Source organism: Sinocyclocheilus grahami, unplaced genomic scaffold (assembly GCF_001515645.1).
Source record: "Sinocyclocheilus grahami isolate Dianchi unplaced genomic scaffold, SAMN03320097.WGS_v1.1 scaffold554.1, whole genome shotgun sequence".
NCBI lineage: Eukaryota > Metazoa > Chordata > Actinopteri > Cypriniformes > Cyprinidae > Sinocyclocheilus > Sinocyclocheilus grahami.
In genome coordinates, this window is record NW_015505733.1 from 269819 (window position 1) to 288572 (window position 18754).

An 18754-nucleotide genomic window follows, 5' to 3' on the forward strand; every position below is an offset into this window, starting at 1 on the left:
TAATAATTTAGGACTAATAGTACTAACAGTAATACCTCCTCTTTGACACAGACATTGTGGTGGTAAAAATTAGATATCTTCATGTGAGAGAGAAAAGAAAATGGATAATGACATTTTGAATTAAGAAACTTGGAACAGACGAGAATAATCACAATGCAAATGATCAAGGTCAATCTAAATGGATGAATTTTAAAAAGAATGATAGTAAAACTAAGTTAATAAAAAAATCAGCTTGAGTTAAAAAATGTCTTATGCAATAATGCATCTGAATTTGGATAGAGCTTAAAATTGTGTCAATTTTCATAATTATCCAGGTTACACAAAAAAGAATATAGGTTGGAAGTGTTTGTGAAAGTCTCCTTCACTGAGGCAGAGCTTTCAGGATGGCGTTCACCTCTTCTGCTACAGCAGTCAATGCAAACTCAAACTGTTCCTGAAGACAGAAGAAGAGAAAGTGGAAGAAACTCAGCCAAGTACTTGAAAAACACCAACATCTTACACTAAGCACAAAGGCATATGTGATATATCTTGTGGAATAAAGGAAAAATGGACCTAAAGAGAATCATAAAAAAGCAGTCAGAAGACGACGTAACAAGTTGCTGGAAAGTACATACAAAATGTACGTGTACTCCTTGTGTAGATGTGTGTATTTAAAGCTGCAGAGAATGTGTGACTCAATGTGCTCTGTTCAAACTATGACTCAAAATCGGTCTCTTCCCTGAGGGGCACCCTGTGAAGATCGATCATTGTCTGAAGAGCGACCCTCAAAACTAACGTTTGAAACCAAAGCCTCCCACTGCAGGCCATGGAATAAACCAAGCTAAAGTGGGCGTCGAGTCAGATACAAAGCTTCACAAAACAAGAAACGGATAAAAATCCCTCTTGAATTAACTTAACATGCACTTTTCTGTATTTTGAACCAACATAAATTAGTCTCTCAAATAATGTAGTATGTAGTAAGTGAAGGTAAAGGTTTTGATGTCAGTACAAAAACGAAACAGCTTGAATAAATATACTATTTTAGCATTTTACTTTGTAGCGGTAATAGCTTGTGCTGGAGACATAGACCACCTAATGCATACAAATGACCATAAATGCATGAGAAGGACTTGATCATTTTCACAATTATCATTCACTGTCATATGCAAGGCAATTTGGAAGAAAAAAGGCGACTGCGGAGTAAAAGTGTAAATGTGACCATTTTGCCACTAGATGGTGTCACATTAATGCCTCAATGTTCTCAAGACACGATGAAGTATGGCTGTGGATATTTACCTGACCAGTCAAGCTGTTTATGAGCTTCTCTTCCAAGGTAAACAAAAGCCAGAGAGCTCATGGAGCTGCTAATGCACAAAACATTCCTATTCTGGGCCAGGAATGGAGAGGGTAGAATGGATTTTAGTAGGCAGACCAATTTAACACACGAGCACCTGCTTTGAGAGTGTTCTAAACGTGCAGGGCGAGGGGACATCCTTTGGACATATGTTGCTTTTTGGAGCAACACAGAGCTGAAATACTAACTGAGCAGGCCAGAACAGTAAAATCACAAATACTGTACTGTACAATCCAGAAACTGGCAGAACTAACAAACAACAGAGCTTGAGAGCAACCTGTTAGGTTAAGGTAAATACTTAAAGGGGTCATATGATGCGATTTCAAGTTGTCCTTTCTCTTTGGAGTGTTATAAGCTGTTCGTGAATAGATAAGATCCCTAAAGTTTCAAAGATTAAAGTCTCAAACCCAAAGAGATATTCTTTATAAAAGTTAAGACTCGTCCACGGCCTCCTAAAAGGCCTCATTTAAACACACTCCCACATGTCTACGTCACTGTGTGGGAAGATTTGCATAACACCGCCCAAATGTTCACGCAAAGAAAGAAGGCGTAACTTTGAGTCTCGCTGTAGTATTGTTGCCGCCTCCGCTGCCACCATGTCGTGGAGACACTGTGTGTTTCGTTGCAAAAGCGAAAATACTTTGTTTGGCCTTCCAAAAGAGGACACAACTAGAATCAGTGGTTAAGTTGTATTTACAACACTGTTCCAGAACATTTTAACCCAAATATTCAGATGTGTTTTGTGAGTTTTGAGCAGTGTAGAGTAGCGCTTGTTGTTTGTCATTTGTCTGATCACAAATGCAGACATGGTTTTATGTTTACGCGGCGCAATGCAACGCAACGCGTAAAAAGACAGTATAAGTCATTATAATCCATAATTATGTCCCCACTGGATGCAACTAATGCCTCGTTTATAATGGGTTTTAATGTTTTTGTCTCGTCGCTCCGGCTGGACAGGGCATCACAGTATGTGAGGGGCGTAACATTTCCGTCACACGCTTGAGGTATTCGGCCAATCACAACACACTGGCAGCTGACCAATCACAGCACACCTCGCTTTTCAGAACGATGAGCTTTGTAAAAATCGACGCGTTTCAGAAAGGCGGGAGAAATAGAGGAGAAACAATAATGTAAAGTATGTGGAAAATAATGTGTTTTGAACCTTAAACCGCATAAAAGTAAATTTCATTACACTAAATACACAAAATAATGTTCTTTTTAGCAACATCATATGACCCCTTTAAATATATAAATTTTTCTAATGAAAAGTTTCATGGTTAATTTTAAAAGTAATTAAAAAGGATTTCTCATTCATTTAAATGACATGATTATAATTATATTAGTAACACTAATAATATTTTGCTCATAAATAAGTGGAAACAAAACAGAAAGATCCAAACATCCTTATTGGTGAGTCAGGCATTACATCACAGAGTTACAGTCACAGGCTAACTACAATGTGACTAGGAACTGATAAGGAAGATGAGGACTTGCTCAGGAAATAATAGCAGTCATTTTTTCCATCATGGCTTTTTAAAAACATCTTTTTCATTCTGACAGTTGTTGGTACATTTTGTAAACTTGCAGTTACTTTAGAAACCATTAAATTTACTGCTGGCTGAGGAAACGACTCAAATATTAGGAATTTGTTGCACACCATGATAAATGAACAAAAAATGAATAGCTGATTATTCTGTAAAATAGGTTGATTGCTCCAACAAAATGTATTCACTAACCTGAATATATGAAACATTTATAAAAAATAACCTAACACAGAGGAAGCTAAAATTCTACTGATATTTACAAATTTTATAATACCTCTTATAGATTCACTATTTTCAGTATTCTCTGAATAGATTGGCATCTTTTCAACATAATCCATGGAGGCTTAATATCTCAGTTTACAGTGGCTAACCAGGTAGTCAGGTCTTTATCTTTTATAAACAGCAGCTAATGTAATGCAGTGTGGCTCTGAGGAGGGGACTGTCATTTGCTCATCTTGTTATCTCCAAACAGTAGAATGCTAAATATATGTTTCTTTAGCATAGTTTATAAAAAAAAATTGATCTTGTATCAGACTCTCTAGGCCCTTCTGGCTGATGTTCAAAACATTGTTGCTTGCGGCATCAACACGACATATTGGTCATGGAGGAAGTGATTAATTACAAGTTAATTTTCTGAGCCTGGCTTTTGGTACTTTATTGACTATGTGGTTTTAGATTACAAATCGATGTTAACTGTAGCAGTGTGGTTAGGGTCATATTGTACAGGACGTCTCGGGACCATGTGTGCAGGTGGAATTGCACTTATACTCAGTCGTTTAAAGGGTAGCTGACTGAACCTTCCCTTCTGATTATTAAATTGAATAATAATATTGCCATTAATATTGAATTATTGTTAAAATTCTAAAAATGCACCAAATACAAGGATTAATCTGCCTTGAACAGACATATCCATGAGAGAACATTTCAAAGCAATAACAGCAGTGCTACAGAAAAAGCCTGCATTTAGATTTTAAGATTAGATTTAGTTTTCTCACAGAAGAAATCTTTAATTTCTAAATAATTTTTTTTTTTTTAAGATTTATTTAATCTTTAACAAAGACCCTAAATACCTGCCCATCATCTCGGACTTCCACACCGTTCAAGCAGAGTTTTACATGGTGTCTTACCTTGGTCTGTACCATGCCTGATCTCTGGTCCCTCAGGTGCTCCAGGGTAGCAGCAATATCAATCTCCTTAGCACCTGCAACAGAGCCACATAACATGAGTTCAAAGTACTCCATAATCATAGATCATCTTGCACTCTCTCTTTAGTGACCACTTTTTCTGTGGAATTACATTCCCTTTACAATGTTGGACAAAGCTTATAGACTGTGTCTCTACCTTGATTTTAGCAAGCCTTGTTTTAGTTAATAACTTCATGGCTTATTCTAGAAGAAAATAAGTCACTTAAAAAAAATAAAATACAATAATAGCAGTGATAAAAATCTAATCTATAAAAACAGTAATTGTACATGCCTAAAAAAGCACAGAAAATGTGAGGTGCTTTGAGTTTTTTCTACCCAATCTGACTCTTAAAATACATTTTCTTGGTGTAACAACCTAGTCAGATTGTTTCAGTTATATTACATAATATTTTTTGACTTGAATAAAGCCATTCATTTAGATTTTGCAGGTCACCTGTTTTTACAGTCTTTTATACTTAGTTTATATTCGGCAGATTTAGCCAAGACCTGTAGATAATTTTAATTCTACCATGAATAATCACCTAAAATAAGAGATTCTGAGACAGTGGTTAATACCAGTAGAGCTCATGAAAACACAGATACTGAACCTGCACACAGTTTACATAAGGCTGCACTCATGTAGAGCTGTTGTTTTTGTCAATACAAATTTACATCTGCACTACTTTCTGAACCAAAACTGTAAGTGAATATGACATTTTTCACATGGCAGTAAGAGTGAAAAGGCTGATTAGGAGAAATCCCCCTTTCACCTTTAGCTTGAATGACTTTTTCTACAGGTACATTGTTATTTCTCCACATAAATGAGCGGAGAGCAGTCGAGGTCTAACAAGGCCTTATTTCTCATTCATTCATTCATTCATTCTTCAAAAAGAAAAGAAAGACTACCCCCTCCCTTCTGCACAGATTGATAGAGAGAGAGAGCGAGAGAGTTTGAGGGCGAAGGAAAGAAAAAAGCGGGAATCCTTACAGATGCTTTCTGAAAGGGAGCGAGTGCAGCTGGGGTTCCAGCCTCAAAAGTGCTCCAACACTTTCATGTCTTAAGAAGTGCAAGATTCCGAAGTTTAGGGGGAAAGACAGAGAGCGAGCAAAGGAGGGGGCATCTAACAAGAAAAGGCTTTGGAATTAAAACAGCATTCTTCACTAATTTACAATTCATTCCTAGAGATGAAGAAAAGCGAAAGAAAAATACGACGGGGTGTTTGAGAAAAAAGGGAGCGAGAGAGAGAGAGGAGGAAGACATGAAGAACAGGAGAGAGAAAAGGGGAATGGAAGAGGGAGATTTCTGTTGTTTAGGACTTTCTGTGGCTTTGATCACACAAGTGAGCACTGAAAAGTGGGAAACCTGGGAGCCCCTCCTCCTTCCCAGAGGGCAGACAAAAGGGAGATGGAGGGGGCCACCAAGGCTCTGGGCCCCTGACAGCATGGGAAAGAGGAACAAATGCGGAGACACTCTCCCTTGCATCTGGCCTTTGATTCCTCATTATGGAAAACGCTACGGACCATGGTCGGGTCAGGAGTAGTGATGGACTGTTGACCAGAATAGAGAAGGATGGGGGGAGGCAAATGCATGGGTGACCTCACCAGATGAGGTCAGGAAGAATGGAGAAATGATTGGACAGGTTATGAAGGCACCTTCTGTCTCCGTGGCTGGATTCACATGACTTGTTAAACTCTATGCAGCACTGAACGTTTAATACTTGCATGTGAAAAAGTCAACTGTAGTAAGCCAAGCTAAAACCCTCACAGGTGCAAACACAAGGAGACATGTGGTATGACACGAGCCGCAAAAATCACATACACGCTTTCTCTGTCCTTCACATTAGCCTTTTGAGAACCTTGGCCATTCATTAAAGACCTCAATCATCCCCTAATGCATGACGAGACCTTCCTTGTGCGAAACGTTGTGTGTTATGACAGCACCTCCTCATCTGTGCCGTGTGCTCTTACCTTTGGCCATTTTATTTAGAACCATGTCAATCAGGATGTAAGTTCCACTCCTTCCAGCGCCATCGCTGCAAATGAAGACAGAAACTCGTTATCACTTCTGAGAAAAGACCAGACCTGTCTGAATGAACATTCAAGTGTGCCTGCTGAAACAAAAACAAAGCGTTCGTTTCTCTGTTGTGTTTCAGCTGCATTGTTTGCTGTTGCATCATCCTTCAGCATTCACAATAATTCTGTCAAAGATGTCTGCTGTCTGGTTTTCCTGTTCTTTGCAGAACTAAACTGTATTTGCAAAAAAAATTAAATAACACAACAGCTCTTTTAAGAGCAAAAACAAAGCGTCTGAACACAGTGGGAATTTGAAGTGACTTGCAAAAGCATTTTAAAACTTGTTTTACCTTCTGCACAATCTACTAAATTGTGAGAACCAGCCAAACTCAGACGCAGTTGGATGGTAAACTGCATTCTGATTTGAAATCAAGGTTACTTTTCAAGACATGCAGCTGAATATTATGAGTGTATTACTGAATAAATGTGTGTGTATGCCACTTTCTGAGGTTGCTCAGGATTAAGCACACACACACACACAACACATTCAAGTGGGAGGTTTGGGAAATGAGAACTCTTTAGGGAAACTCTTCCCTCTCCCCTGATATCATTCTGAATTATTCAAATATGCATGACAGCTGTGAAGCCTGTCTTCCCCACAATGCACAACATGTTGGTCATTAACCCCTGGTGTTAAAGATCATTTGGCCACTATTTTAGTATACACAGACTCTCACATTCCTCAGATTCACACTGAGCGTAAAGGCCATCCATCAGCCATGTAGCTATTCACTGAATACTCCATTTATTTTACCAGTGGATCTTTTCTACCAGAATCTGAGAGATAATTAAGATCACTGATAATTTAGTCACACACACACACATTAGTATTAGTATAGTGTCATAGTATTTAAGACTGATGCAACTAGCTTATAAATGCATTTTTTATATTATTGTTGTACTTGCCTGCAATGAACAATTATTGGACAAGATCTGCCCCGGTAGCACTTGTTAACCTTTCTGTAATGACAGAAAAAAAGAGGTCATTAATATTGGAAGTGCAAATAAGTAGATCACGAATTTATTCAATTGCCATTTTAGAAACTCTTATAAATATGAGCACATATAAACATATGACATTGCTTAATATCAAACACGTTACTGTCAAACCAGAGGACTTTCTAACATGTGTCTATCAAAATCATAATAAACCAAAAGGTCAATGTCAAACAAATAAAACAAATGGAGAGGTTGTTAAATCCACCACATTGTGACAAGTCATTAAGTAAATGATGTGTGGTTAGGTGTCATCCAAAACACATTAACCTTGCACAATTATAACGCCTTCAAAACCATAAGGCCTTGCAAAAATTTAAGGCACATAGGTGCTGTTGCCATGCAAACCTACTGTGTTAACTCATATTGTTTCGCTTACAACCCCACCCCCCCACACACACCCTGCTTTGTGCATACCTCAAGGTTGATTTCTCAAGAGATACCAAAAGGGGTTTTTAAAGTTAGGTGTCATCCAAAACACATTAACCTTGCACAATTATAACGCCTTCAAAACCATAAGGCCTTGCAAAAATTTAAGGCACATAGGTGCTGTTGCCATGGAAACCTACTGTGTTAACTCATATTGTTTCGCTTACAACCCCACCCCCCCCACACACACCCTGCTTTGTGCATACCTCAAGGTTGATTTCTCAAGAGATACCAAAAGGGGTTTTTAAGATCAGATCTAAACGCTCATGGGATGACTTTCAATTCTAAAGCCTGATGCACGCATTTATATAATGTTATTTAAAGACAACAGTGTACGAAATTAACACTCGTCAAGAACTGTTAGAAAACACTCTCTGTTTTGAGAATGCCTCACCCCTCCTTTCTCACTCTTTCTCTCTCCTTCTCTGAATCACCCCTCCTCTATCTGTTCTTTCTCTCTCTTGTATGGTGTTTGAATGTCTCTTACTCATAAAGGAGTTTGTGCTGATTTGTGAGGGGGGTTCAGCCTCCGTCGCCAGGAAGTCTATTCCTTATATGGATATGTTTTTCTGTATATGTGGCGATTTTATACAAAACACATGTTCTTGGGAAAAACATCCTGTATGGGTATGTCCCCCTATCCTCATTGGTTAAGAGGGTAAAAACTCCCCTCGACATGCCTATATAAGATCTGTATTTCTGTGAATAAATTGAAGTATTTGAGAATACCATTTGAATGTGTGTTTTCTTACTTCAAAGATGGGGCAGATCTGAAAGAGTGCAGAGGGGACCATCATGCATTGGGCATTAGGACAGCAGTGTGTGTTTTTGGGTAAACAGAGGGGCAGAGAAAAAGGGTGGGTGAGTGCGAGAAACAGGGACATCTGGTGAGTTTGAGATACAGGTGGGGAGGCAAGGAAAAATCAAGGGCCTGGAAGAGGAGATACAGTTTCCAATGATCACTTTTGTGACTATGCAACTGGGCTCATATAACTAGCTGCAACATCACAAAAATGACACTGGCAACCGCTAATTAGCTGGCCAACGAAAAAACAAGCGAGGTGAGTGAGCAGCATTTGACAGATTCTGTGTGAGTCATGGAAGTGTATGAGACAAGACTGTGTCACAGGCCTTTATGGAGATACTCAGAATGGCAACAGAAACCAGAGCAAGTCAAAGAGAAGCACCAGGGTTAAAACCATCTCACCAAAGCCTCAATGCTCAAGGTGTCATTGAAACTTTGGGAGATTTTTTTTTTCTACAGTGAAAAGAATATTCAGAACACTTTGGGTCTCAGAATGGGAGTGATAAGTCAGAATCAAGGATAATATGTCAATCATCAGCGAGACTGCTGATAGCAGATCAGACCCACCCTATTCTATGGAGATACTCAGAATGGCAACAGAAACCAGAGCAAGTCAAAGAGAAGCACCAGGGTTAAAACCATCTCACCAAAGCCTCAATGCTCAAGGTGTCATTGAAACTTTGGGAGATTTTTTTTTTCTACAGTGAAAAGAATATTCAGAACACTTTGGGTCTCAGAATGGGAGTGATAAGTCAGAATCAAGGATAATATGTCAATCATCAGCGAGACTGCTGATAGCAGATCAGACCCACCCTATTCATTTATCAGGGCACATTTATCACCCTATTATTTATTAGGGCACAATATCTAAATGCTTAGTGCATGCCAACAGTCTCCCCATGATTCCAACAACAGAATCAGCACTCCAAATCTGACGCTTTAGAAATGTCAGCACATACATTTTAATCTCATATGACAGGTAACTCTTAATTCACCTGCACATACAAAAAATAAGACATTTGCCCAAAGAATACACTGTGTATAGTAGCTATAAGGAGAACCATTTGAAAACGAAAGCATACTGCTCCCCCCTCTATCTGTAAAATGGTTACATAAATGATGGATATACCATAATTCATGAATGTAAGCAAATCAGAGTGAGCTGCACAGAGCTCTGAGTCAACAACAGGAAATTCTCCAAAAGATTACACACAAAGCTCTAAAAGTACAAAGCAGACAGTCTGAAATGTAACATGCCAACATAATTTCCCTACATTCTGTGGTGAAGTAGTGGGATTAATAAACTAAATGTAACAGCACAGCAGAACATCTGCTAAAATTGGTTAACCCTGCTTGAGCATGAACAATGAAACTGGAAGACCAAAATGGATCATCCTATTGCAGGTATATATCCGCCTGTGCCAGGGTTGTTAAATTTCTTGAAGGTTTTACCCCAGAGGCCTATTGCATTTCTTCAGAACGCTCACAGCAGGTGAAAAATGAGGTAGGCATATACTGCCGTTGGCTTTCCTTTCACTACTGTTTTACGGCTGAACATTTCACATTCAATTGCAGTGTTTAATTTAATAGAGATTATTGTGTAGGGACTACCATGCACACATCTAAGGATCTGGAATACAAAAAAGTATTTGAACTAAAGGGCTAGATTTTATTTCTTCAAAAACATACTCTCTGTTCTTTCTAAACCTACAGGCTGAAGGTAAATGAACAAAAACTTGTAAGGAAAATACAGTAAGTACATTGGCCCAAACCTTGATTAAGACGAAAGCTGCATAGGTAAGAATTCATACAGCAGCTGGACACATACCTGCGGAAGTCCAGCAAGGTTCTAGCTGACTCTGGAACATTCTGGTCCATCCAGGACAAGAAGTGGAACTGAGTGACTGTGCGGGTCTCATTAGTCTGGACGTTCTTCAGGTAGAAACTGCGCACCAGGAAATCATCACACCAGATATGCTCAGAGACCAGATTTACCTTCAAGAACATAAGGAGAGTGTGCTTTTACACTATCACTGGAACATCCTGTAATATAATAGGCATGACGTTGTCAAGGTTCAAAATCGAATTTAAGATTTTTTAGATTCAGCATGTATAGTGCTAACAAACACAGACAAAGCATGTAGGAAAGACTGTTATTTTGGCACAACTAATAGGGTAATTATGGAACCTTTTCACACTTCCAGGGCTCTCAGAAGTAGAAGTTGTCATAGTTGGTGAACTTCTCTAATGGTAAATGGAAACTACAACAAATATATTTTTGAGATCCCATTTACTCCAACAGCAAAAGGAAAAATCCAAGATAGCATTTCTAAGATTTTCCAATAGAGAGGGGAAAAAACCCCCATTAAGATTAATTACGGTAGTTAGAAGAGAGAGAGATGTCAAATTTGCTGTTAATCCCTGTCACTCACTCACTTTTATTAAAAACTCACACAGCAGCATTTAATAATTTTCTGAATTTTAATGCCAAGGTAATATAAAACAAACTATATGAATATGTGTTATGAACGTACACACATATATATATATACATTTATAAGGTTAATAAATGTGGAAACGCATCATCACAGTCTTTGAAAAGGGTCCCCTGTCTTTATATTTAGTTAAGGTATATTAAAAGCCTGAAATGATAATAATAAAAAAATCATCACTCAAAAACATAAAACCACAGTGTCCACAGGAGCTTTACCTCATATATGTGGTAGAGGTCTGAGCCTTCATCAGGCCAATACTGTTGACACTGTTTGATCCCGTTTTCAGCAAGAGGTGTCAGCATGACAATAACCACACAGCCACTCTCCCAAACCATCTACACAATAGAGCAGAAAATGCTAAATCAATGTTACAATATAGACAGGGGAGGGCAGCCAAAAATAAATTCTCAAGACAAAAAAATTCCCTCCTTTATGGAAAGACTGGATTCAGAGAGTTAAGCTTTTCAGTGGAGCTCACGTTAAACATAATTGGTCTTAATAACTCAACCCCACTCGTCACTGTAATCGAGGTTTAGTTTAGTCTTCCAGCCCACCTCTTTATCTCTCGATCTCCCCTTCTCCTTCCTTGTATACGGAACCTCCTCAGCCTTGCTCCATTTCCCCTAATCACACTTTTACTGTGTCCTTCAATCACGGAAAGGCCCACTGCGGCCATTAGGACAATAAGGGAAAACACTGACTTTTATGGTAGCAATAAAATACAATGATCCTGCTCATAAAATAATCAAACTCATGTGCCACACGTCCCCACAGAGTCATTAACAGAGAAATGTAGAGACATTACACCATGGTAAAAGTGGTTCAAAAAGCAATATAAAGTTATCATTATGAATATGTTATCATTTTTAATCTCACAAAACACTGGAGATGAAATTGCTGAAAAATATGAGAGAATGGTGGCGATACAAAGTAGCTTTCATTGAATTTAGTATTTAATCGTTTTTTTTTTAGCTTACATTATTAACTACAGGAATAAAGACAGAAATGTGTTCAGATGCTTATCACTGTATACATTAAAAGTCAAATGATGTTATTCAGCATTATAAAAAAAACATTTCTTGTGTAGTTTAAAATTTTCGGACTGAGGAGCTCATATACAAAGATCACAACACTTGATTCTTTAATACAGAAGTGGGAACTGAAGGTCATTGGAAGAGCTTGCACTAATGTTCCAGACCAGGTGATCAAATATTGTTGAGTTTGAGCTTTGCAGTGCAATATGGAGAAAAGGTCAAACAAAACCAACAAACATGCTTCTGGAAACTCTGCAGAGAACAGGAATGAGTGCTCTGTGCTTGGTCAGAATTCTGAATAAAAATTGCACAAAGCGACAATTGAATATTCTGTGAATAAAACTTGAAAGATGTAGAAGTTCCTTCCCCATCTGAGGAAAACTTTTCATAACATTATGCAAAGATAAAAAAACAAAAACGATCTTTTCTGACATGGACAAATCTCCAATTCTGACATTCATATTAAAACATCCTGTTGTAACATGGACCTAAAGCGAATCATCACTTGTCTTTAGGAGTTCAGTGGAAATAAATGTTTCCAGAGAAGTACGTCTAAAAAGACCTAAAACACCAATATGTCATATTCAGTTTTGTTAAACTACAGTTTTATAATAATCTCTTTAATCATTAGTTTCTGTTTGGATGTAGACCAGCAAATTTTTAATGAATGACTTCAGAACTGTGAACAACATGAATGCTTATCACTAATTAACACTGTTTCAATTTTTTTTTTTGTGAATGACAAATAAGAGAAAGTCTTACAACCTCAAGCCATGCCTAATGAAGGAGAAGGTTTGCACTTAACATATAAGTACATATGCATGTATATATGTGCCCTTTATTAAGGAGAAAACTTATAGCTATGAATCATCTGTTCATTAATGAGAAGAAACAGAGACAATGACACCACTACATTAATTGACAGAGATTAATGTACTCAGATTTAATTTAAATATAACTTTTAATGGCCTTTTTTGGATTCAGAACTGGTCTGACTGTCTATAATTCATCTGCATGGAATTAAATCAATTTAGATCATTAATTTTCTGCCAGTAATTGACAAAATGACATATTCAAACAACCAATAACATCAATTAGTGTACACCCACATCTGTTAGTAAACACAGCTTTGTGATTATAGAGGGTCAGGTGACAGCGACACATTACCACAGTCAATTTATTAAAATGTAGATTATGGTTTGTCTGTAACACCATCTACTTATCAAACCTTCAAAAAAACAACAACAACAACAAAACAAGCACAAAAGCACAAACATGAAACAAAGAGAAAACACGTTCAAAGCTGCTGCTATCTGCTGGTTGGAAAATATTAATTGAGTTAAAAACATCCTACACATGCCAGCAAAAAGCATTTAGGTGTTTCTTAAAATCAACTGAGCAATTAACACTGATTCTAATATGCAAACAAACAAATAAAAGCACTAAAATCTATTTGTTATAATCAAAACTATTATAGTGAGAGACTTTCTCATTCAAAGCAGAAAAAGCTCGGACGTATTACAGAAAGATCCTAGCTTTAAAATCTTATCTTATCTGTTAGGTAACCATGGTCATTTCTGTTAGGACCACATTTAGGACAAAAGCTATTACAGAACAGCGTTTCCTAAGTGTGTTTTCTTATCTTAACTACAGATTGGAAGTGGGTATTACAGAAACCTCCTAACTTAACAAAAAATCCTAAAAACTGTCTTAACTTTAGGACAACCCCACAGCTGTCCTAACTACAAAATTATTTGAAATCGAACGGAAAAACCGCTTACAATTGCGCTGTCCAATAATGGTATTACATTTATTAATAATTGAAAATGAAGAACGGAGATGTTTAATGGTAGAAAGACTCTTGGAGGACCCTGAAGATGTGTTACATTTTGATGACAAAACACTTATAAGTAATTACTGACATGATATTACAGTTGGCACAGGAACTGCAACCAGCATTACAGAGACTAACAAAGCGTCACGGAGCATTAATGGTTATAGTTCAAAGACTGATGCCTTACATTTTTTTGCAAAAGGCGATTTTCAAAGTGAAGTAGCTTCTATTATTTTGTTTACCTGATCAGCAGCTCGCGCAGTGTTGGTTGCTTGCAGGGGCGTGTCTAGAGCATTTTAAATGGGGGGGCCAGTCGGGGGCACGGGCTCAAAAGGGGGGGGGCGGGGGGGGGAGTGGGGACATCGTTTGCGGAATGATGTATGTTATAATACATTGTGTACACTCACTAAACAAAGAGTGACAGCTTTTTAGTGGTTATGCATTAATCCATTTAATCCATTTAAAATGTAGCCTAGAACTTTGTTTTTCGGCCACACACACACACATGTTGCAAAGTTTCGGGAATGACGTCAGTATATTTACTGCCACTGCCAGATGCAGTTGGAAATTTACTAAAAACAAGCCTATCGCAAGACATCTGATAGGGGGGGCACCTGGGGTGGCCAGCCAAATTTCAGGGGGGGGCCGGTGCCACCCCTGGCCACCACGTAGACACGCCCCTGGTTGCTTGGTAACAGACCTGAGAGTGGATTGTTGAGCTTGATAATGCAATTTAAGATTTCCTAACTAGAAATAAGATACGATTTTGTAAGATAGGATAAGAATCCCAAATAAAGTTAAGATTTGCTTCTGTAATACGAATTTCGGAAAAATCCTAATTTAACATATCACATCTTAAGTTAAGACCTAAGATAAGAAACTTTCTGTAATACGCCCCTAGATCCTCACTTGTATTTTCAGCACTGACGCTGTGCAGTGAGGAATCCCAAACCTTATGGGACCTTTGGCTCTCCTAATTAAGGTAATATGGTGATGTTCGTGAAGCAGCTTTCTGAGTGCAGATGGAAAGTGTCCTTTTTGCCCTTAACATTACCAAAATAGGCCCAGTTTTGCCTTATTTGAGAGTTCATATGGTGCACAGATGCTTTCACAATATATTTCAAGTTCTCAATTTGCTTTTACAGATAGATATTGAAACCAATATGAACGCAAAAGCAATTCTTGCTAATGGGTTTGCCTAAGTCTAAAATGGTAAAAAGCATCTATCTACTCAGAATAGTGGTTTTGAATATTGAATCATTACTAAACCTAACATTTTCATTCTTGCACTTGAGTTTTATCCATATGGATTAGACGTGGACAACACTGAGTATCTTACCTGCCAGAAGTCTGCCACTGTGGAGGGAAGAGGACCTTGAGCGCTGATATAGGCTGGGTTTCGGGGGTCATGGTCCATCTTAAAAGTGGAAAGACAGAGTAAATATTTCATGAATATTCATGAAACTAACATTTTCAATTAATACTGAAAATTAAACACTTAGCAGTCTGTTGATACAATATATCTACTCTACACAAGATCAAAAACAATATAGCTGCATGTTGGAAAGGACGCAAGTTTCTATGGTGCTCTCCTCTGACATGAAGCCTCTATGTAAACTGCACTGTTTCATTTATCTTATTTATTTGCTTACTGAGCATTTCTTCGGACCGCTCCGATCTTTGGGGAAGGGGTAAACAAACTTGCTGCCAAGAGAAACAGAATGTCCACGATTTCTGTTTGGAGTTAAAAAGCTTGAGAGAAAAAAAAGGAAAAGCAAATCAAATAAGGAGAAGGCACAGAGGTCTGTCACTAATGAGAGCAGAGTTGTCTCTCTCACGACCACCTCCCCTCTCCAGACCCCTCTCTCCTGTCTGTCTCATTTTTATCTAATCCACATCCACTCTCTCTTCCATTTCTATATCGTTCTAACATCTCCAGTAACCCCTTCTTCCTCTCTCTCCCCTGTCTGTCCTCTCTGAGCATGTGCATTCTTTAATACCTCTGATTAAAGCCGGCTCTGGGAGTAAAGCAAGGCATCTCTCTAATCAAACGCATTTATTGATGAGAAGCTCAGTGGCCGGAGGAGGGTGTCTGCGTGTAATTGTGTGTCTGTCTGAGTGAAAGCTGTTCTGATGAAAAAAAAGCTAATGATGGAAAGAAAAAAAAAACTTGATATGGATATGGACTATGACATTCATAATGCACCAGCCACGATTAAATAATGACAGGCAAGAGCTTCACCAGCACTTCAGCTAATCAGCAGCAAAACCATAATAAGCAACAGTAGATTTTAAACCGCCACAAAGGGACAATCCACCTCTTTTAACTTATTTAATCTAATAGGTTTGCAAACTGTCAAACTATGTCAGCTTTTTTCCATCAGTAAGACTCAAGTATCTCTTCACTGACACAAACCAGAATGTGTTCACTGTTAAAAGTGGTATCTTTAATTGTTACCATAAGGAGCTGTCTCTACCTGATCTAACCCTTAAATGTAGTTTTGTATAACCCCATGTATTTACATTGATACGTTTTTGACTTGCATAAAACCAATTAATTTAGATTTTACCAAATGAAGAACATTCTTAGATTTAACATTCTGTTCTGTTCATACTAATACTTCATATTACCTTATTACTATTTTTTAAATAATATCATACTGAATTTAATTTTGCATTATTACAAATTTAATGTAATAATAAGTGATGTGACATGTGGCCAAGTATGGTGACCCATACTTGGAATTAGTGCTCTGCATTTATCCCATCCAAAGTGCACACACACAGCAGTGAACACACACACACACACACACACCGTGAACACTATCCAACCGCGCGGATGCCAGCGTCTTACCTCTGCGATGCCTCGAAACGACCTCTGAAGACGCAAATCATCCCAGCAGCACGAATAAAACACGCGACATGTTCCTCTCAAGAACTGTTGTCATTCTGCTCTGGCGCGGCTTGCTTCGGTCCGTTCCGGTGTCAGGGACCTTCACTTCCGGTGCCCCCCCCCCATCAAAGGAACGAGATCCGAGATTCATAATAATACAAAAACTCATAATCTAATTTAAAATACATTATCATAACGCTAAATTAAATAATAAAAATATAATTAAAGTTAAATAAATGTTAATTCGAATAATGAAGCAAAAAAAGTTTACTGCATAATGCTATTTTGGTACTGTATATAGTATTGTGCTACTATAATACAGAAATTAATAATTTAATATTAAACTACAACAAATATAACTACATGAAACTGAATGAAAACAATAGAGCAATAAAACAGGTATATATTTTAGTTTAACAAATGTCATTTCTATATAATACAAAATATAATTATAATTAAAAAAGTCTAAAAATGAAAACAATGGAGCAATAAGGGTTTTAATAATAATAATAATTATAATAATAAAAGTAAAAAATTATGCATACTATAAAGAAAATGCATAGAATTATTATATAAAGAATTAAGCATTATAAAGCAAATGACATCAGACCAGTCAAGCCATTTCTAATCCAACTTCAAATTTAATAAGAAGCAGTTCAGAGTCATTAATTAAATACACAGTAATTCATCACTGCATATTATTTGTATCATATGCAATAAATGTGACCTTGGAGCACAAAACCAGTCATAAGGGTCCATTTTTCAAAATTGAGATGATATGAGAACAATTGATATTGTTGGCTATTGCTACAAATATACCGCAGCGACTTAAGACTGCTTTTGTGCTCCAGGGTCACATATTTCATTTAAAAATGTGTAGTAATGGATCAGTCCAGGCTGCAGTAGAAGTCCTGGTCTCTGCGGTGCTGCTGCACTGGCATGTCCCTCCGGATGTCCCGTAGTCTCTGCAGGTCAATCTGCACCAGTGTTAAACCCACATCTGAACCCCCACAGTCCCCGGTCACCTCACCCCACGGGTCCACAGCCAGCGCGTGTCCGAACGACGTCCGCTTCGCGTGATGAGCCCCGACCTGCGCCGCCGCCAGAACGAAACACTGCGTCTCGATGGCCCGCGCCCGCAGCAGCACCTGTCAGCAGAACAGCACTAGAGTGAAGGAGTGCTGGTTTCTGTGATAGTGGCTGTTTTACTCACGCAGGTCACAAAATATGAAGATTTCGTAGCTTTCGACAACCATTTGTAAGATGAAGAAGTCCTGTATTATCCGTTGAACACCAGAAAAACTGCCAAACCGACATGATTCCCGTCTACCTCGGAGCCAGATTACAACTATCTGTTCAATTCTCAGCTGATTTTCACAAGCACGACATTATCTTACGTCTAGTCCTGATTTCAAGGTTAGATTTATTGCCGGTGTCATTAAAACCAGATCTTCTGACATTTGACTGCTTTCGTTATTTTGATAAGTGCATCGAAGCTGATAAAATAATCCAATTAGAAAACCCTTCATTCTTTGTTCAGATTTCATACCATTTCAGACATTTTCATAGAAAATTACATTTAACAAAGAAAAAGATGACTCGATTAGAACCATTCAGTGTTGTTGTTTTTTTTGTTGGTTGCATTGTGACAATATTTTCATGACAATTAAACATATTTAAACACCCAAATTACTGTATTTTGTTTTAAAATAATTTACAATAAAATTATCTTGCCATGCAAATAGCTATTAATAAATAAATAAATAAAATGCATACTCATTACTGTAATCCATTAAAAGTATATTTTTTGTTTGCACTGTGACACACTTTTCATGACAATTAATCAAAGACCCAAATTACTGTGTTTTGTTTTTAAATAATTTATATTATAATAATCTTGCCATGCAAATAGTGATTAATAATTAAAATAAATACTCATTACTGTAATCCATAAAAAGTATTAAAGAATTATTATTTAAATATCATGGTAGTATTTTCTGTATTTTTTTTCTGCCTTTATTTAATTTGTGCTGATTTCAATAAAAAAAAAAAAAATAAAAAAAAACATTGCATTATATTTTTTATATAAAAATCCCTTTAATGATCACCTGGGGGGGGGGGGGGCTCAATAAAG

General features: G+C 37.5%; 1 protein-coding gene across 1 annotated transcript in view; it reads right to left on the reverse strand.

The window, feature by feature from the left end:
- Positions 1-248: 248 nt before the first annotated feature.
- Positions 249-18754, reverse strand: part of LOC107556068 (receptor-type tyrosine-protein phosphatase N2-like) — a 213019-nt gene continuing 194513 nt past the window's right edge. The window contains exons 18-23 of the mRNA XM_016239058.1: positions 11075-11194; positions 10193-10359; positions 7041-7094; positions 6030-6094; positions 4005-4078; positions 249-433 (exon numbers count right to left, since the gene is read on the reverse strand). Coding sequence (XP_016094544.1) covers positions 362-433; positions 4005-4078; positions 6030-6094; positions 7041-7094; positions 10193-10359; positions 11075-11194 — 552 coding nt within the window. The 3' untranslated portion in view covers positions 249-361. The remainder of the gene's footprint in view (positions 434-4004; positions 4079-6029; positions 6095-7040; positions 7095-10192; positions 10360-11074; positions 11195-18754) is intronic.